Source organism: Hylaeus volcanicus, chromosome 7 (genome assembly GCF_026283585.1).
Source record: "Hylaeus volcanicus isolate JK05 chromosome 7, UHH_iyHylVolc1.0_haploid, whole genome shotgun sequence".
In the NCBI taxonomy this organism is placed as follows: Eukaryota; Metazoa; Arthropoda; class Insecta; order Hymenoptera; family Colletidae; genus Hylaeus; species Hylaeus volcanicus.
The window spans coordinates 5,420,170-5,441,092 of NC_071982.1; the positions used below are offsets into that span (position 1 = coordinate 5,420,170).

The 20,923-nt window shown below is 41.6% G+C and overlaps 1 protein-coding gene and 1 long non-coding RNA gene across 5 annotated transcripts in view; one reads left to right on the forward strand and one right to left on the reverse strand.

Moving 5' to 3' along the window:
- The first annotated feature begins 75 nt into the window (after window positions 1-75).
- Window positions 76-20,923, forward strand: part of LOC128880386 (cyclic AMP response element-binding protein A) — a 28,153-nt gene continuing 7,305 nt past the window's right edge. The window contains exons 1-2 of the mRNA XM_054130419.1: window positions 76-531; window positions 5,214-5,411. Of these exons, the coding sequence (XP_053986394.1) occupies window positions 5,346-5,411 (66 nt within the window). The 5' untranslated portion in view covers window positions 76-531; window positions 5,214-5,345. The remainder of the gene's footprint in view (window positions 532-5,213; window positions 5,412-20,923) is intronic.
- Window positions 10,680-14,985, reverse strand: LOC128880387 (uncharacterized). Of its 4 annotated transcripts, none has more exons than XR_008457814.1 (5): window positions 13,468-14,985; window positions 13,076-13,388; window positions 12,822-13,009; window positions 12,340-12,764; window positions 10,680-12,259 (listed from the first exon to the last, which is right to left on the reverse strand). It is a non-coding gene; the product is annotated as an uncharacterized LOC128880387 (long non-coding RNA). The 4 variants fall into 4 exon arrangements; XR_008457813.1 differs by having other exon boundaries at window positions 10,680-11,541; window positions 11,622-12,259; window positions 12,822-13,388; XR_008457812.1 differs by having other exon boundaries at window positions 12,340-12,745; window positions 12,822-13,388.

Below are 20,923 nucleotides of genomic sequence, written 5' to 3' on the forward strand. Positions count from 1 at the left end.
GTGGCTGCGCGCGCAGCCTGAACGGCCGCCGTTTCATGAAAGCCGGCACAGTACATTGGTAACAGGTGGTCCACGTTGATTGGTCGAGCGACGGGAATCGAAGAAGTCCCCTTCGACAGCACGTGCGGCCGGTGGCGCATTTACACGGCGGACGTGAACGCGCGCGTATCGCTCCGTCTTCTCATCACGGAAGTCCACCTTACCGATCGAAGGTCAGCGACGAAGCTGCTGTCGAAAGCTTACATTGCGAGCTTGCTTCCGTGAGCGCGAAACCTTCCCTATTGGTGGCCCGATACGTTCGTAGGTGCACGGGTGTTGGCTATCGATCCCTGCTGTCCCGATTTCCTGCATGTTCATTGGCGCCTCGGTTGCTAACAGTGCGTCGTATGGTACAGTGCGGGCTCCGTTCGATCAGTGGTGTGGCCTTACTGTTACGCTTAAGATATTTGTGCAATTATACTCGTTTCCACGGGGTGATTTTCTCCCGTTCCACGTTGGACCGAAAGTGTACACCATAAACATCCTTCGCAGGTATGTAACGCCGATCAATGCCCCTTTCTTTCGCGATTTATTTTTAAATTAACGCTATCGCCGCGAAGCATACTGCAATCGAGTGCACGTGCACGCGCATGCATCTAACAAGTCGGTCACATTGAGCCGGTGCTCCGTTCCATCTGGTGCGTTTCGATTGCATCCGATGGATTTATTATCGCAAGGAGGGGCGAACTCTTTGCAAATCCGCCAGAAACAATCCGTACAAACTTTATTCCATCGTCTTTTCGTGAAATTTGTTTAGGCATGACGACAAACGCGGGCAGAATTTCATTCGAATAGAGCAACAAAACCCACGCGTGCTGTCTTATTTTCGACATTTATTCGGTACTACAGATACATTTTTAACACTTTATTACATTCTATAGTCAATGTTTTATTTTTGTGCAAAGAATAATGGACAGATAGGTGTTTTTTATTCGTTACTCCAAATTTCCACCTGTATTCGCGTCTTTGCTTAAAAAGTTAGGATCTAGTACTGGAATATTCATTGGAGTATCAAACATCTTGGTCATTTAAGAAAATTACTTAAAATATGTTACTGGTAAATAGCGCTCCGTATCTAAACAGTTTGTTTATAAAATATTACATTTGTTCGATCGTTTTTAATTAAATTTCCAGTCATCAGCGGTGCAATAAACGCCAATTGAAATTCTTGACATAATTTTCGGAGGGTTTTGCATTTCCGATGGAAATGTTTTCCGTGTCGAGCCGCAGGGTATCGCGCAGACTTTTAACGCGAATGTGAAACTAACCGTTGACGATGATACCGGCTGCGTTATGTAGAAGCCAAATGCGGGTAGGGGAACATGTATTGCATTCAGGTTTGGAACGTTGTTTCGCAGTTAAGGGCCGTTCACGCGACCGGAATCGCGTCGCGACAGATAAACACTCGTCGATAGCGAGAAATGTTTAAACTATTATCACGAACAATGACGCAGTTGGGTTTTTCAAATGCATTTGAATATATTCATTATTATCCAAATGTTTCGATACGCGCGACATAAATATTTGACTAATGACCGTCGTACGAAATAATTAGAAAACTATAATTTGCTTCCAAACAAATTGATGTTTACGAATAAAATTATGATCGATGCCTGCAAGTTGAGAAAACAAAATTAATACGTACAATTACGCGTCGTAAATGTTTATCTAACGAGGGTCGTACGAAATAATTAGAAAAATTTAATTAGTTTCCTAACGAGTTGGTGTTCTTAAATAAAATTATGATCGATGCCTGGTCAGTTCGTAGACAAAATTGATAGGTACAGTTTAACATATAAGGTTAACATATTTTACTTTACGTAGTCAGATAATAATTTTTCACTATTACTTATTTTTATTACGCGAAGAATATGATTTTTGCGTGGTGTAATGAATATTTGGGATTTTGAAGATAAGTAGAGATCACGTCCTTGTGGCATCATGTATCAGTGACGTATACAGGATGACCCCCGATGAGAGCTGTAATCGAGGAGATTACACGTCCAAAACTAAGTCGAAAACGTGCAATAACATTTTTTCCTGCGAGACTTTATTCTCGAAGAAATTGTCGATGAAACTATTCGAGGCACGCGTGTTTTACTATAACTCGATCTAACGAATAAACGCTAATTACGCATGTTTACAATGTAAAAGTGACCGTTTATGATCCGAAATACTATTAACTTTCTACGTGAACACAATTGGAGCGCGAATATCGATTCGCGCACGCCCCGCGCATCTTCAAAATTTATTTTCTTGAAAACAGAGCCCTGTACAAAGAAAATCAATTCTACGTTTTCGACTTATTTTTACACTTATTAGCCACAGGATTTATTACAAAATTTTACGAATAGGTTTCGGTCGTGGTAATCGAAAGCAGAAGGTCAGGTACATTTATTTGCGGCCGTAAACGTACTTTAGGCGAGCCCATAAACCGTAGAGCCATTTTATTTCCTTTCACGATTCGTAGATCATTGCGAGATATTTACCTTTCTCTACAGTCACACTAATGTGTACAAAAATGTCACTAGTTCTTATCTCGATCACGCTGACATAGAAGATGAGTTTCGAAGCTCATGGACACGCGAACGTCGATACGAATTAAGGCTGGAACTATTTTTAAAATATTTGTTTTAGTTCTGGTATTTTAATACCCATAAAATATCGAAATAAAAATTTATATTCGTAGCCAAGATACGAAACAGTACGACTATCGACATCGATAGTTTGCCGTGTTTTCGTGGACATAAATTTTCTTCGAGATACCGGTTTCAAATTCATACCGTCGCTCAAGAATCTTCTGCCGAGCGAAAGGTCGGCTCGCGCGAAAGGCGTCCGTGTTAATTTGCATGAAAGTGAAGCGCGACGAAAAATCGCCTAAGACCGCACGAAATCTCTCTGTGTAACATTTCGCGAGTATTTTCGAGAGACACGCTCGGCTGATACTCGTAGCTGCTGATAATACCTTGGAATTGGGCGAACACCGCGCGCAAATATTTGGCGATTTGCTGTAAGACTTTGGAAGCTTTCTGTACAATTTTATTACTTTGCCAACTGAATGCTTCTTCGGATAGATATTGCTGGAGTTTTTTCTGTTCACGAATCGCTTTCTTCACATTTCATTTCCAAGTACTCGATTCTCCGAGGGTAAAAAGAGTTTTTGGGATTAAATCTAAGAGTAAAAGTAAGTCGAAAGGTTCGGATGAGTTTTTCCGGTACGAGGCTTCGTTCTAGAGAGAATTGAATTTGAAACCGTTTTGGGGCACCATTTCCAAGTCAATTTTCTCGAAAACTAAGCTTCGCAGAAGAAAATTTATTGCACGTTTTCGACTGGTTTTTACACGAAGAATGAATTTTTCCTTTAGATGAATTTTTCAAGTATGATGCTCCGTTTTCAAGGGAATCAGATTTGAAATCGTTTTTGGGGTACCACTTCGAAGTCAATTTTCTCGAAAACTGAGCTTCGCAGAAGGAAACTCATTGCACGTTTTCGACCTGTTTTTACGCGAAGAATGACCTTCAGGCTGTTCCACGAGAACCACCCGTTAGATGTCCGATAGCGTGCTTAACCCATAGAGACAGGTCCATTGATCTTGTTACAGCGCGCTGCGTCCTGCAATGTATTCGTAATCGTGCATCGCGCCATCGTGGAACAACAGATGGTGTTAAATGTCAAACCGTACGCGTAATTTGCATTCCCCTCGAGTTCGTGTCAGAAATGGGGAAAATTTTATTTGAACAACAGATAACGAATGAAATCAAACTAGGTTTTGTTTTCGCAGTTGTCGTCCACTTGAGTCGACGACCACTCGAGCTGAAGAAACGTAAACAATGGCGGGGATCCAAGCATGAAATTTAATGAATATTCGAGCCATTACTGTATACAGAATATTATTATTACAGAATAATTTTTAATATAGGATAGTGGTTATTTTTGAAAATAGCGTTAAAATGATGTTTACTGTTGCCCCAAACAAAAGTACATTACACCGTCCCAACGAGTTATTTATAGTGAAAGGGATCGACGGGCAGATCTCTCGCGCAAAATTGTCTGTCAACGGGGACGTCTCCGAGATTAATTATCGCGTTCGTTTGCTCAGTATCAAGACGGTGGCTCTCGTCTCTGTATTCCAACGGTTCCACGAAACGCCCCTGATCCCAAGTTCTTGTATTCAAAGTTTTTTTATTCGAGTACCATTCTCGCAGTATTTCAATGTTATACAATACTTTACTGAACGCATGTGTTAGTTTATTAAATGTTATCCACTGTTGGTATCCACGTTATATTAAGTTGTCCCAAAAGTGTCATTTGCAGTTTTTACATAAATAAACAATCTTATCTTTCAGAAGTTAACGTCATCCTTTTCAGTAATCTTTTAATTATCACGAAGAACATTTCGTTCGCATTGAAGATTCAGACCATTTTGTGGTCCTTTTAATATGCGAAATAAAAAAAAGCCTTCACGAGCAGTAATGTTGCATTATTTTAAAAGTTTTAGTTGAATGAGTGATATAAAAATACACTCGGAAGGACGTTTTGCTAGCAAACGACACAATTTTTGGAGAATTAGAATGATCGTGTACGACTCAGTAACATAACCTCAAATATAAAATCCTGCATCCTCCATATCCTGCATACCGTCAGTGTAATAAGTAGACTGCGGATCTTTATGCAAAATAAAATCTTCGCGAATGTGGCTACAAAAATTGAACCTAAATAGGAATTTATTTTATTCTGCAAATGTTATAGCATGAACTTTACTTTCGATCTTTTTTATATTCTTGCATATTGTTTGCATTTTGTAGGTTCTTGCGCATTCAAATTTCCTATAAATGCATAAAGATCCGCAGTCTAGTAATAAGTATTCGTACAGAAACCAATTCAAAATAAAACTTTATGTATTTATTTTATTAATAAATTTTCAGGGAAGAAATAATTAACCAACATTCCTACATATTTTTAGAGTAGAATTTGCGTAAATTAAAGTTTTAAATTAACTTTTAATGTTAGCTTCTCATTTCTTTTCTCATTAATTTTATTTTAAATTGGTTGCTGTACGAATACTTATTACACTGACTGTATATACATTACTAACAAAAGTAAAGAAACTTTTGGGCCAACCCAACGATATTACAGCGTAACTACCAAATGTTTATTACGGAATTCTGTTTAGATCGTGTCCGTGAACAATGGATAGACGAGGCGAGATCGCGTCAGCGTTCTGATGATCTTCAACTCCCATGGGCAGACAGTGCGATCCATCGACCGGCAGCAGAACCACTAGGAAAGACCAAGGAAGCCTATCATGGAATTCTACGACGTGGGAACCAGCGACCTTAGGGAGTTGTGGGAGTCTTACCTCTCCGAGACGGTGAGTACCGTAAAACTTCTGTGTTCGCTTCTCGTTCCCGCCGAATAAACGCGACGTTACACCGTTTCTCTCGCGCCATCTTCATTCCCATCGTGAAAGTGCTAGTTTTCGATCGGCCCAACGAAAGGAAACGACGCTCCGCGGGCGTTGGAAAAATGGACAACACTGCAATTGTTCCCCTTGGCGTCCATTGTTCTTCCAAGGGACTCGCTATTCAATTCCGGAGTTGGAATTACACGTTGAATTTTTTCTCTACTCGAATAATCGCCTTGGAGTTTTCTTCGGGAGTCAATTTTTCCTTCAGTGGAATTCTCCATCTTGTCTCATTCGATCGTTTATATATTAATTACACATCGAAGAGTAATCATGGCGACGGTGATTCTCGTATCGCGGGGAACCTTTGTGTGGTCTTTGATAAAATTCGTTACCACGTGTGTCGCAATTTCGTAACCCACCTAATTAAACATCGTACCAGCAGCCATAGTAACAGCGAAACGTTCGCTACAATTATTTTCGAAAGAGACACGTGCGTTACCTGCGCCCCGAGCTCTCCTCCATTACGGTTCAGTTACGCTCGGCAAACACAACGAAACGAACATTCTTCAAGTCTGTACCAAGTATTCATCTGTTGTAACCATGGGAGAAGTCCAGCGCTCGAGCGTAAACGCTCCGCGTATTAGCGTCAGTTTATTCACCTGTATAAACAAACGTCGTCTAAAGGAGGCCTACATTGCCATCTCTTAACCACCGAGGAACCACGCGTGTAGTACAAGGGTTACGCTCGGTAATTAACGCATTTCAGAAGTGTGTTGATAATAATTATCAACGCTTATGAATGTGCCTGAGAAATCGTAATTGAATATAAATCTTGTAGTAGGATGTTCTCGTTGGGTTTGTCGTCAAACAACGTACATTAGCATCTCTTAACGACCGAGGAAGTACGTACTACAAAGGTTACGGCTCGATAATTAACGCATTTCAGAAGTTTCTTGATAATAATTATCAACGTTTATGAATGTGTCTGAGAAATTGTAATTGAACGTAAATCTTGTAGTAGGATGTTCTCGTTGGCTTTGTTGTTAAACTATCGACACGTTTGAGTGCTTTCATGATTGTCAACACATGTAATTATTTAAGAATTAAGAGACATAGAAGGTACGAAGACTTGTGGGAGTATACTGACATTTTCTTGGAATGTTTGTATGATGGCCATTAAAGTCTAGATTGAATGATGGGTTAGATGTTCCCAAATAAATTATTTGTTATAAATATATACACGAGTAAGATTTATTTATGTACATATTTATAACGAAATATTTATTTAGGGCCATCGTACCTATCATTTAATTTAGACTCATTTCTTCAATAAACATAGAGGGAACATATAACTGCATGGGTGTATCAACTATTTAATTAAAATTAACGTAAGGTTTGTTTATGTACATATTTATAACGAAATATTTATTTAGGGCCATCGTACCTATCATTTAATTTAGACTCATTTCTTCAATAAGCATAGAGGGCACATATAACTGCATGGGTGTATCAACTATTTAATTAAAATTCGATTCGTTAATTGTCTGTCCCATATCATGTTTGAAAATATATATTCACTCGTCAGATACGTGCAATCACGTCCATTCGGTTGCATCATTAATATCGCATTTACGGTCGTATTAGTCACTTTTAATATGCCCCCCTCGAGCCCGTAATCGCTTTACCATTTACTATGTAATTACTATTTAGCGACCCCAACGGTGTTCCCTCTTATCGAATATTCATCGCCATAATTTCCTTACCCCCTTGACCCGTCGATCCCTTTTACGGTGATTCTTAACGACGGTGTCTTTCCGAGCACAAAATTACCGCTCGGTGTAATTGCAACGGCAATTTTTATTTATAACCCCCTCCCCCCAGCATCGACAAAAGGGTATCGTACTGGATCGGTGAATATTCAAATTCCCGACCGTGAAGCTGACATAGGAACGAAAATATATGTAAACTACGCATCTAAAAAAAAAAAAGAAATAATCGAAATTTCAATTTCAATTTCGCGACCTTGGTTAGGTTCTCACGGCCTCTTTTCCTCGTTTCGTTGACTTTTACAAACAATGAAGAAATCTCGGGAGCGCAACTTAATCCGCGTAATTGTTGCGTAAATGTAAAACAGGGTTTATAAAATTACGCGGAATAAGTCCTCCCTGTGTGTTAATACAACGTTCGCGACAACTGAATTGTGCGCGTGACCTAATCTCCGGCAGACATCGCCAGTTGTACGGACGAGATGCAATTGAGCGATAAGACGAATAATAGAAACAATGTTCTGTTCGATTATTCGTAGAATTGTGCAACGGAAGAATAGCGCCCGTACAAAAGCGAAACGACACGTGTAGCTGGGTCGCATGTGTAATTATAAAAGGTATTGGATGTTGACACGAATTTGTTTTTATCAAAATAATTAATTCGTTCCCACGAAGTTTACTGCTTCGATCGTTGTTCCTTATTCTGTTTCATTTAACGTGATCAAATATTTAGACAGTGACGTTCCGGGCGTTACGAATCTCCTCGCGATAGAAACTGAAAGGCCAGCCTGTGCCTTCGCAGACCTAGCTGGATGGCACGTCATATTTGGGGGGAGGGGGTCAATCCCCTTTTACTCAATTACGTCATCTCTCGGATTGTATCGTAGAGACGAGTACGTACGCTTTCCAGCGAGCGAAGTCGTTAAACTTAACGGTGGTTGCTGGAGGAAAAGTCCGTCGGGGATCGTTGTTCCGTGAACACGCGAGCCCCGCGTAGGATTAGGGACTACAATGGCCGCCGTCAGCGCTCGAGCGCTGGCCTAGACTTTGTATAGCTCGCGCTAACGCTGACCGCTGTTTCCTGCCCATTCAGGGCTTCATTTTTGAAATATGTGACGAGTTTCAGGAAATAGCACGGTATTCGATCCATGCTTTTCTCTTGGCGTGAACTAACCATGTCGAATAGTCCATGCGTAAACAAGTTGGCTGAACCAAATTGGTTAGGTTGAGACCTAGACTTTGGGTGGTGCACACTAGCGCTGTTTAGGCCACTGTCTCGTGCCCATTCAGGCTTCTTTTATGAAATATGTGACGAATCTCAGGAAATAGCATAGTATTCACGACTTTCTTTTGCTTAGTTTGTTAATTATCCAAGTTAAGTAGTTCATGTGCGAACTAACCTCTATAGGATATTTCCTGGGTTCAATCACAGTGGAATCTTAATATTCTGCTAAATGAATAATGAGTAGATAGCTTTGGATACCTCAAAATTGGTCTCGCTTCAAAAATCCCCAATTGTAAATTCCTGATTGGTTCCACCAGGTGGTGTTTTTTAATTTCCACACTCCACTCTTGATTAACACACAATTCTCTAACGCGTGAACAGTTTCTGGTGTCAGCGATTGGATTCTTATTTTTCCCATCGATCGGTTCCTCCCACTTTTGGTTTTACCGGTTCCTGGTGCCGCTATTTTTAGCGACGTTGTGTAAGCGACGTTTGTGGCGTAGTAAACCTATGTGGGACGTATCGCATGTACCAAATTGCAGCGAAACCAGGGTAAGAGTTACCAAGGACTGCAGCGATTAGACGAGAAGACGAAAAAATTTACGTCTGTTACAGGCCTCGAGAAAATTAGACTTTGCTTGGCGACGGAGCAAAAGTTGGAGCGAAATTCAGCAAATATTAAGCACACATCGCGTATCTTATCGATTACCTTTGCACACGCTTCTCGGTTAAAAAAGGAGTCCAATCACTTTCAGATAATAAAATTTTCCTCGACTTCTTTACGAAGATCCACGCGGGACAGGAAATCAATGTATTATATAATATTAACTGTAATATTATTTTTATATACAGAAGATTAAGTGTAATATTAAGTGTAATATTATTTTTATATACAGAAGATTTGTTTGAATGAAGACATCCTATGGATTTCGGTTGGAAGAATTACCACGCAATGATTTTATTTTATTTCACTCCAGTAATAGATGAAATATTATGGAATTAATACATATCTATTTTTGAACGGTTTTGTGCATAACAAATAGAAACAAAGTGCATTACAACAGGCGAGGTACAGCTGAAATGCTACTGTTCAAACCAAACCTCAAATATGCGCCACTATCTGCGACACCTGTATGTAAATTTCCCTGCTATTGTATTTTTGGTCTGTCAGTGGGCCATCGCAAATGAGCTCGATAAGCATAGGTATTATCTCGTTAAAAATTTGTCTCGCTAAATACGCCTTACCAAATATTCCCATCTGAAAGCCTGTCGAAGTTTCCCTCATAATTCCACGACGTTCCTAAGAATTTATGCTCGAACACGAGCTCGATGTATTGTACAGTGTGTGCACAGTCTTTTACGACCGGCTGTACGTTGCCCTTCACAGCAGACTTTTGCCCATTGTATAATTTACCAGATAAGTATCGACACGTCAGTAAGAGATAACCTCTTCAAATATACTTATTACCGAAGACGTTTCAATTTATTCGCTTTCTGTAGAGCGCTCGTCCCATCCATCCGGTTCGTTCACCGCCGACCGTGGTGTCGTATAAATGCAGCAATTGTTGATTAAGTATCTAATCTAATTAGGCTAGCGATAAGAGTTGGCCGCACTGTCGTGTGCTGTCAGTGGTCCACTAGAAATGTCGCGGTCCGCTGCTTTTCGATGCTAATGCCGGAAGTACCCGAATAACAGAGTTCACGAGCGGAAACGCAGTCGGGGATGAAGCAAACTGCTGCACTCTCTATAGGACGGACTTTGTTGGTTCCATCAGGCGCCGAGTGGCGCTAGTAGTACGCGAGATCTAGACCCATTGCAGACCACGATTTCCTAAATACTAATATTTTTGTGTCGTTTTATTCTTTGCAAAATGTTCGAAGAAGAAAAATTTCTAAAAATCATTATCTACAGTTTTACCCAACTATGTTTTGCGGACACTGAACTCTTTCCGCTACACCTAAAGCTTTTACTTTTCCTCGCAAATTTTAGGTTAACTTCAAAGACAGTGGAGGTGTTAACCTACCTTCGAGCACATCGATCAGCTATTGAGTCTCGATAAAAAGATGTTGCAAGAGCGATAAGAAGTTTCCTGCTCATTCTAATCATTCCACTTACGTAATGGGATCCAATATGTGTCTATAACGTTTGTTTTGATAGTCTGCGTCATTGATACGAAATAGTAACTGTACAAGTAAAATTAAACGCCTCGTAATTAATGACACTGTTTTGCCTAATTATATAACGATTTACTAGGATAATTTTATTCAACAAAAAAATTGGCCGTATTAACATCTGGACGTATAATAGATAATGCTAATCTTTATTTCCTAAGAAAGTGATTATAGGATAATTCATAACCCTCTACGTTTATTTACTAATATATTCACTACATACCCGCAAGAGAAATAAAAAGGCAGGGACAAAAGAATGAGATTCACTGTACCAAGAATTCCATCTCAACCGAAACATATCAACTTCATTTCCATTAAAAATGTTTTCAAACTCCTGTCCCGCATTAATCTCGACTTCCACGTACAAATATTCAGAACTAAATTGATCACTGCGGATCATTCAGACATAAATAAAAATATGTTTCATCTTCTCTAACACGTGCACTATCGTTGATATTTTACGTATTCCTGCATTTATGCACGTTCTCGTAAAATTTCCCATGGCTCCGTTACACACATCCACAGTCCATCGACCAGTATGCTCGAAAACGTGCTTCCGCAATAATAAATATAAGATTTACGTTCTGAGCGGCCGCGTCCATTCAGCCGCCACTGTTGTTGTTGTCGTTGCCCCGCGCTCCTTTTTCACGCTCGTCTCGCTTCCGTGGCCGCTGCCACGCATCAGTACAATCCGCGGCAACAAATTGGAAAGGATGAAGGTTGCTCGCCAAGGAGTTCACCGTACCGTGACCTCTAACGTTCGCTACCTCCCGGCATCTAGATGTCGCGCACCTTTCCTCGAAAGTCGAACAACGCGTTTTGGATTCTCGACGCGTTCGCCATTTATTCCAGGATCGCACGGAACACCGAAACGTGCGTTCCTTAGATCCGTGGACGGCTCCGAGAATTCGATGCGAAAACGTCGATTCGTCTGCGAAGATGATAGAAACAATTGCTACATTGTCTACGCGGACTTTGTCCACGGCACAGACTCGTATTTATGAAACTAACCGTGAAAATGGTTCTTTCAGCGCGAAACTGTTGCCATTAAAGACGCGATAGCCAACCACGAAGGCTTCCTCGAGGACGTGGTGAGCTATCTGCAGATAACTGTTGCAACCATTAAAAATTGCTAGCTTGTACTACGATTCGACACCAATTTTGCGATGTATATTGTGTTTTTGACTTGTACTATGCCTGGGAGACAAGATGGCGGATAGGCAAATGGGGAGCCACGGGATCGCTCTGTAATTCCTCCAAAGTTTCCACTCGTACTTTTTCTTTTAATTTGAGTGGGAAATATCGCGATGTATATTGTGTGTTGGACTTGTACTATGCCTGGGAGACAAAATGGCGGATGGACAACTGGGGAGCCACGGGATCGCTCTGTAATCCCTCCAACGTTTGCACTCGTACTCCATTATTTCGTATTATTTCACCTCATGAAATATCAATGAATAAAATGTAGGTAGAATAGTATTTTTCTTTTAATTTGAGTGGGAAATATCGCAATGTATATTGTGTTTTGGACTTGTACTATGCCTGGGAGATAAGATGGCGGATGGACAACTGGGGAGCCACGGGATCGCTCTGTAATCCTCTCGACTTTTACTTTCACTCGGTGCTCCATTATTTTCGTATTATTTCACCTCATGAAAGAATAAAGAATAAAATTGAGATTGAAGAGTATTTTTCTCATAATTTGCGTAGATAATATCATGATATATACCACGTTTTAAACTTGTACAATTCGTGTGAGACAAGATGGCAGATGGGCAACTGGGGAGTCATGGAATCGCTCTGTAATCTCCCCGACTTTAACTTTCACTCGGTACTCCGTCATTTTGGGTTGGAGAGTAATTTTTTTTTAAAATTGCGTGGGCGTTGCTTAAATCGTGTGGCTCGTTTTCGATGGAGGCATTTTCTCTGTCATTGACTTTTATCAGCCACTGTGCGAGCACTATCGGAGGAAGCAGATAAAGCAATCCAACATTGCTCATAGGCCATCTTGCATTGAACGAGTTACGAGGGGTTGTTCCAGTTTTCGCAGCTCCTCGCGTATTATATAATATTCACAATTATCTTTATGCGATGAACACGTAACAACATTCGTTCCAAGTAAATTCATTCCTCGACTAAAGACAATATAAAAATCTAAAATGTTAAAAAATGAAATAAAAATTGATTTATCTGACGAATAAATATAGATACCTGGTTTTTCTTGGAGTTCTAAATAACTCGGGTTATATTTATTCGGCCACGTAACAGATAACGATTTTCAATCTCTTGTTCGACACGTGTAATTTTTATTCAGATAAAGATTCACGCAGTGGAACGTGAAATTAAAGCAGAAGGTAAAAAACCTTGTAGACGTTTACGGAGTGAAACGAAATGTTGGCCTGCGGAATGATAAATTCAACTTTCTCGCTTTTCACTTGACGCGAAATTGCCATGGTAAAACTAACCGTGCAACGTTAATTTTCTCAACGAGACGTATACAAAGGAACACGCGAGCTCCATGTATGTATTATTATATTTTCCTAGAATACTTTTCGGCGTCGTTAAAATTCAGTTCAACATTTTTCGCTTTCGATTCTTTTCTAATTATACAGCGAACTCTTCTCTAACGTACTGAAAGCAGTCTCCCGCTGGAAAAGACCTAAGTTACATCATACGCCGAATCCGCTAGTGACTACAGTATCAAGGAATTCAACGAACGATATTTCTAGACTGTCCTAACATCGAACGGAGCCACTGCGCCGCGATAGATAATAGTTCCTGTAATTGAAGATACAAGCGATACATTATCGCATTTCACAGAGAGGGGAGCGATACAAATTTATAAACAATTTTCCACCTGTCAGGGACAAATTTCCACTGCAAATCGTTCTACGATACTACGTCCAACGTTTCCAGTCATTCCAGACCATTGATTTACGACCTATTGCCCTTCAGTTGTATCGATCCGCGAAACAAATTCGCTCCAATCGCGAATCCAACCTTAGATCCACTTGCCTGGCGTCGTTTAGGCCACGTGGGAGTAACAGAAACCATGTGTCGTCGCGCAAATAGTCGAGAAAGATGAAAATTCAGCGGGAACCCTCCAGTCGTCTCGGTTCGGTGTCCAGTCGTATTGGTCCGCGAACAAGTATTCGTCCCACTCGTAAATCGTTAAATACCGAGTGCTTTATATTCGCGTAGGCAACCTTTGGAGATATTTCCAGACGTTTACGACACGCGTTACGTACGGTGGCCCATTTTTTTTTCCACAAGAAGGGGGGGGGGCGTATTTATCGGACGCGTAAAAACGTACGTGAGCAATGAACGCTGCAGGTACACGATTGCGATAAAGCAAACAGTCCGACACGAAATTAAGTGCCGGCGTACGTATGCACGCATGCCTGCCGATAACAGCTTATCTACGATGACTTCCATCAGGCAGCTCGGTTTGCCAGTTTTCTATTCGATTAACCCTCGTTCCACGACTTTCACGCCCCCCGTAGACCGTCGATACGGGGATTAATATTATTCTTTACTTTCTTTTTAACGCGTAGTCTCCACTTGTCAGACATTCCAAATAAATGGTTTTCTTTCAATGCTTCATTTTTTAACACTATCGAGGTTTTTCGCTATTTTTCAAACGACTATATTTTCACCTTGTTTTTCTTTTTGCTAATCGTGCAAACACTCGTCGAAGTAATCGATGCGTCTCAATTCTGTCGCGAGGAACGTGAAAAATGAAGTCTTTTTAAAAATAGAAGATCCTTTTCCTTGCTAGGAGCAATTAAGCACTTTAGCGAACGATTCTAGATGTTGGTCGAACAGTGTCCGTGGGAGCGGAAGTTGACAGCACACGATCGCGTTAATCCATTCACCGAGGAACCGATTTACAAAACCGTGTCTCGTATTTCCGTTTCTCGTTTCTGCCATAATTGGCGCAAGTTATGACATACCTTTGAATTAATTTTGTCAACCAAATAGATAAATTCAGGCCCCGATTATGCTATAATAGCACGACTACACCATAGTTGTACCGTAGTAGCATTGCTATACTAGGCATGAAAGTAACAAGGAAATAGTATAAGTACACTAAAGATGGCGGCGCACGCACATGCACACGAAGCAGCGCTCTTATAGTAATCTATGTTTACGATAAAAATAATAGTAGACAAACAATCATAAAAGCTAGGTACTATATAACTCATCTAGCTAATAATAGTCTGACTACGAGAACAGTCGTAGTAGTATCCATTTATTTCGAAATAACTGTATACGAAATGAAGCGTATTATAAAGTTTTGAGAAACGGAACGGTGTGTAGGAGCGAAGATAAGTATACAAGCGATATTCTATGTGTGCTGTTATCAGCTTGACCTCAAAATAATCCAGCATAATGAGTAAAACGACGCGATAATGCAATAAAATAAACAGATACAATTTAGGCGTCTTTCGCGAGTGTGTCTTTCGAGTAGAGTGCCAAGTTGCCGCTAAGAAGTTGATCGGCTTAAGGGGCATCTTCGCGAAAACATTTATATTTTACTTTGAAGAGCGTCGATGTAATCCTTCGGTTAGAACCAATTACCTGTTGAATCGGCTCGAACTTGCGACGGGGGAAATGTTGTCCGCCGCGTTAGCTACGGGTCCCAGGAGGGGAAATCACGGTGTAAATAATTCCCAAAGGTACGTGAGAACTCGACTGAATTCCAGACAGCCAGCAAGTAAAACGAGCCGACGATGACTCGGGGCTCGAGCAGGGCCATCAACCTGTTCCATTCCACACGACGATTTTTGGGCAACTACCTGCCTTTTGTAACGTCACAGCGGCGAAGGGGAGGAGGGAAAATAAAATTGTCCGAATCGTAGGAGTTTCGGAATTTAGGAGCTTAGATTTTGGAAACTTTGGAGTTGGAAGTCTTGGAGTTGGAAGCCTTGGAGTCGGAAGCTTTGGAGTTGGAAGCATAGAAATTCAAAGCTTTAGAGCTGGAAGCATAGCAAGTCAAAGCTTTAGAGGTGGAAGCATAGAAATTTAAAGCTTTAGAGTTGGAAACTTTGAAGGTGGAAGCTTTGGAGTTGGAAGCTTTGGATTTGGAGGCTTAGGAGTTGGAAGCTTTGAAGTTGAAATCTTTGGAGTTAAAAGCATAGAAATTCAAAGCTTTAGAGTGGGAAGCTTTGGAGTTGGAACCTTAGAAGTTGGAAGCTTAGGAGTTGGAAGCTTAGGAGTTGGAAGCTTTGGAGTTGGTAGCTTAGGAGTTAAAAGCTTAGCAATTGGAAGCCTAGAAATCGGAACCTTAAAAGTTAGAGGTTTGGAAATTGGAAACTTCGAAGTTGGAAGGTTAGAAATTAAGACTCGAAGCTACGATAATAAACTTCTTAATATAGTCATCATCGTTTAGAAAACACTGGTGTATGTTTCTATGAAGGTAGGACATGTTGAATTAATTGCGTGGTGAATTCGTGTGTGCATTGTAGACTTCGATACAGAAATCGACATCTGCTACCTGTCTCGATAATTATGTAATACGATACGTTATTGTACGTCCAAATAGATAGAAAAACATAATTGAGATCAAGATGTCGAACAGTCAAGTGCAAAACAGCGCAATACTTACGACGTTATTTAAAAGTGGTTAAATTAAAGTTGCTCATTCCGACTCCATAAGGAAAGGTATCGAGATGTCTTATAATAATGACGAAAATAATATTGTCGCAGATTATATTTGCATTTTAATTCTTCATACGAAGGAGCTGACTTTCGGTATTATAGCTAGTGAATTGCAAGTGGCATAAGAGGCAATTTCTTTTTCTCTACGTTTCAAGGTTTCTAGAGTTTCTAGACTTCCCTGGGATGGTTGACAGCAACGAGTGGTACCTGTTAAGAAGGGATCAGGTTTTGAAACGAGTTGCTAGCAAGAGACCTGTCGTCGTCTTCAGCGTCGCCGTCGGCGTCGTCCCTCCGTAGTTCGTGCAATGTTAGGAATAGGGTGGGGAGTAGACCCAAGTGACGGGTCGGTTTGGATGGGACTCGAGGACGTTCACCTTTTTTCGTGACTTCATCGAGACTGGTACATGCTGGTAAAAGTTACTACCATCGACTAGAATCCCATGGGCTGCCATGATGCTTTGTAGCAGGTGCTTCAGAAATTGGAAATTTAGATTTTGCAAGCTTAGGGGTTGGATATTTAGAAGTTGGAGGCTTTGGATTTGGAGGCTTAGCAGTTGAAAGCTTTGAAGTTGAAAGCTTTGAAGTTGAAAGCTTTGAAGTTGAAAGCTTTGAAGTTGGAAGCTTAGAAATTCACAGCTTTAGAGTTGGAAGCTTAGAAGTTGGAAGCTTAAAAATTCAAAGCTTTAGACTTGGAAGCTTAGGAGTTCACAATTTTGGAGTTCGAAGCTTAGAAGTTCAAAACTTATAATCTTAGAAATTGGAATGAATAAGAACCTCTCGAATAATGAACTGTGGAAATGTACAAAACTCCTAAAGTTCCCAAATTAGTAGAATTCGCTAATTCCACGCTCTCGAGCATGAATAAATATCGACTACTAAACCAGTAAACACTCGATTCCCGCTAGACTGGATGGCGATGCCAAGAAGTTCAAGAATTTATGTAACTGAATATTTGATCGCCCGAGCGCGCGCACGGTGGTTTCCTCGAGCAGCGACCGGTCGTTTCTACGCCAGGAATCGACGAACATTACTGAGACCCAACAATCAAGATCGTAACGACTTCATCGAAACATTTTGCTACATGAGAACGCACAATTTCCACTGATGGTCTATCCACATGTTGCGATTCACCGCGTTTTTTAAACGAACCGCATTCATCCAGAAGCAATGGGGTCAGTATCCTACGGAGTGCATTACCCAAATTGTTCGTTAGTCGCGTTTGTTATTATTCCTTTGCTTCTACTAGTCCCATTTATGCACTGTTTTATTTCCATGAAATCAAAATTCACAACCTTTCCTAACCGAGTTGCATTAAAAGTCACTTAAAAAAAAATATGTTTAATCTTGACTTGAGTCTGTCGACTGGTGTCCACGTTGCGTGCAATCGTTCATCAAGGTATGCACTCAAGTTTATTGCCGAACTGGCTAGTGGAAAGGTCAGTTCTGTTAAATACTTGGCGTGACTGCGCGCGCTTGTTTTCTCGTTTGCGAGCCCACGACGATTGTTTTCCTGCTTTCGAACAGGCAGTACCAGTCCCCAGGACCGTATCCTGACTTCGACACATCTGGTACGCCTAATCGTCTTTATCTTATTAAATAAAAACCATTAGGAACTGTATATATTATTGAACTATTTTTTAAAAATTATTTTCTCTATTTTGTTCTCGCAGAACTCTGCGCATTTGTTTCTGTTTACCTTCGCCACACCAACGGCGCTGTCAACATCGATTATATGATTATTTCACGAGATAGCGCGAGTATATCGATTACTCGTCGGTCGAACTACGCTTTGGGCGTAGCAACGCCTTTCGAATAATTTTTCATGCGAGTCGACGGATGCATAGAACACTTCGTGTCCTTGCAAAACTCCCGTTGAAGTCATGGATTCGTAGCAAATTTATTTGCTCTTAAAAAACAGTAAAGGATTTACAACCGAGAGATACAAATTTTTATCAAACCATAAAAGCAATAATTCTACCGAAAGGTAGAAGTTAAACGCATTCCGATAATATAGCCATTCACCGCAAAAGCGTGGGTCTCGGGAAGAAAATAGTTTGTCGCAACGTCGGAACGAAAATTGCCAACCATAGATTTCTACGGTTTCAAGAATGTATTGACACGGACGGGCTGAGCTGGCGAAATAACTTTATCGAGCAAATTGCTGAGCCACGACCTGACTCGCATTTCCTGCGCCGATCATCAGCAAATTCATACCGATGGCGAAATGTACGATCGCTTTCTAACCGTGAATCCAACGGGCATGGACGCTAGCCATTATAAAATCGTCCCCTGGATCCATTTTTTCTTCCTTTCCGACTGATGGTAAAACAGGAACTCTGTTATTCGAATCACCACTGTCGCAAGAAACGTGCAACGATCATTCGGTTGCTACTTTGATCGAATTCCAGGAAGAAGAGAGAGAGAGACGTACAGCATCTGTCTGAGAAAATAACCCTTATCACTTCAGAAACGAGTAAGAAAATGCACCGTTAGTTGCTACGTTTCCGCAGGAAGCGTGAAAGGCGCGAGATAAGTAACGCTGCTGCCACTGCTGGTATAACGGCACGGCCAGGGGGGCCGGACGCGGCAGGGGAGGGGGGTACAGAGGCAGATAGAGACGACGGAGAAAAGGAAGAGTCGTGTCACGACCTTGGATTCGAGTTCCGCATTGCTGAAGCGCAACACGACTCGACAATCCGGCCGTTTCAGCGAGTCAGTTTCCAACTGGCGACGTTACTGGGTTGTCTCAGGGTTTTCCGCCGTCCAAATGAGGAGAAAAAGTGTTTCCCTTCGTGGAAGTCGTTCGACGCGATTGTCACCGGCGGAGACAATGGCGACGTCGCAGATTGTTGGCTGCTAATTGTCCGAGGCGAAATAATTATTCTGTTTCTGGAAAGACTGCCGAGTGCCTGTTAAACGAACGACCCGTGACGCAGGTGGACGGTAGGCGGGTACAGAAGCGGTTCGAGTCGAATTAAGGAGGGAACCCGGTTAAGTGAACGTGTCAGTTAACCGGGCGTTAGATTTCGCGAACACCTTTCGAGGGAATGGACGACAAACAGAGAGTAAGTCTTTCGGCGTGAGTCCGAATGTATAGTACGCGGTATCCCGTGGCCCTGAGCTACCACCCAGGCGACGGATCGTTACAAAGAGGATCGGGAAAAGGTCGAGAGGTGTTGACCCTGAAGAAACGCAAAAGGAAAAGCCTCGACCTTGGCTGGGAGTTCCGCATTGCAAAGGTGCACCGTCTGGAAGGGCTGAGGCTCGCTGGCCCTGGGAAACAAGGGCGGCATAGTCGTCTGGAAGGCTGCCCACTCCTTCCCTCCCCCCTGTCCGACCTTTAACTTGACCGCTTGGACGCCCTTCTCCTTCGCCGACGCGGGGCACTGTGACTGCTTCGGGATTCCCCTCCGCGCGCGCGCGCGTACAATTTTAGAAACGGGGTCCTTGACACCTTCGCTCGAGACAACTGGCAGCCATTGACAGCCTAGAACGTTGTTCCTCTCCCCTCCCCTCTCTCCATCCATTGATTTGCGCCGCTCGTCCACCGGTGCTTGGAAAACTATGCGCGAGCGTGAACGAGATGAAACCTTTCTAAATGCGTGAAGGTGCGCTGCTCTCCCTGGAATCGTTCCTCGAAGGATGCACTTTTGGGCCACTGGCAGAGGAGAAGAGCTGATGGAGAGACAAGGGACGATCCAGATTTAGATATGGATTCACCGATAGATTTTAGAGAGAGATTTTTATGAAGTTGGAAGCTTAGGATTTGGATGCTCAGGAGTTGGGAGCTTAGGAATTGCCAGCTTGGAAGTTGGAAGCTTTGAAAGGGAAAACTTAGAAGTTGATAGCTTAGGAGTTGAAAGTTTAGAAGTTGGAAGCTTAGGATTTGGATGCTTAGGAGTTGGGAGCTTAGGAATTGACAGCTTGGAAGTTGGAAGCTTTGAAAGGGAAAACTTAGAAGTTGATAGCTTAGGAGTTGAAAGTTTAGAAGTTGGAAGCTTAAGAGTTGAAAGCTTTGAAAGTGAAACCTTAGAAGTCGAAAGCTTAAAGATTTCAGGCTTAGAAATTGAAAGCTTAGGAGTTGGGAGCTTTGAGGTTGGAAGCTTAGGAGTTGGAAGCTTTGATGTTGAAAGCTTAGGAGTTGGAAGCTTTGAAGTTACAAGTTTTGGAGTTGGAAGCTTAGAAGTTAAAAGCTCTGAAGTTGGAAGCTTTGAAGTTATAAGCTTAGGAGTTGGAAGCTTTGAAAGTGAAACCTTAGAAGTTGAAAGCTTAAAGATTTCAGGCTTAGAAATTGAAAGCTTAGGAGTTGGGAGCTTTGAAGTTAGAAGCTTTGAGGTTGGAAGCTTAGGAGTTGGAAGCTTTGATGTTGAAAGCTTAGGAGTTGGAAGCTTTGAAGTTACAAGTTTTGGAGTTGGAAGCTTAGAAGTTAAAAGCTCTGAAGTTGGAAGCTTTGAAGTTATAAGCTTAGGAGTTGGAAGCTTTAAAAGTTTGATGCTTTGAAGTTCGAAGCTTTGAAAGTGGAAGCTTAACCACCACTTTCTTCTAGTTCCACTATCAATTATTTAAGGTCCTTGAGACACAGGGCAAGAGTCTGACAATGTTAGCTCCACCTCGCGTTAAACATCGTTACTTAAAAGCGCTATCTCTTATCC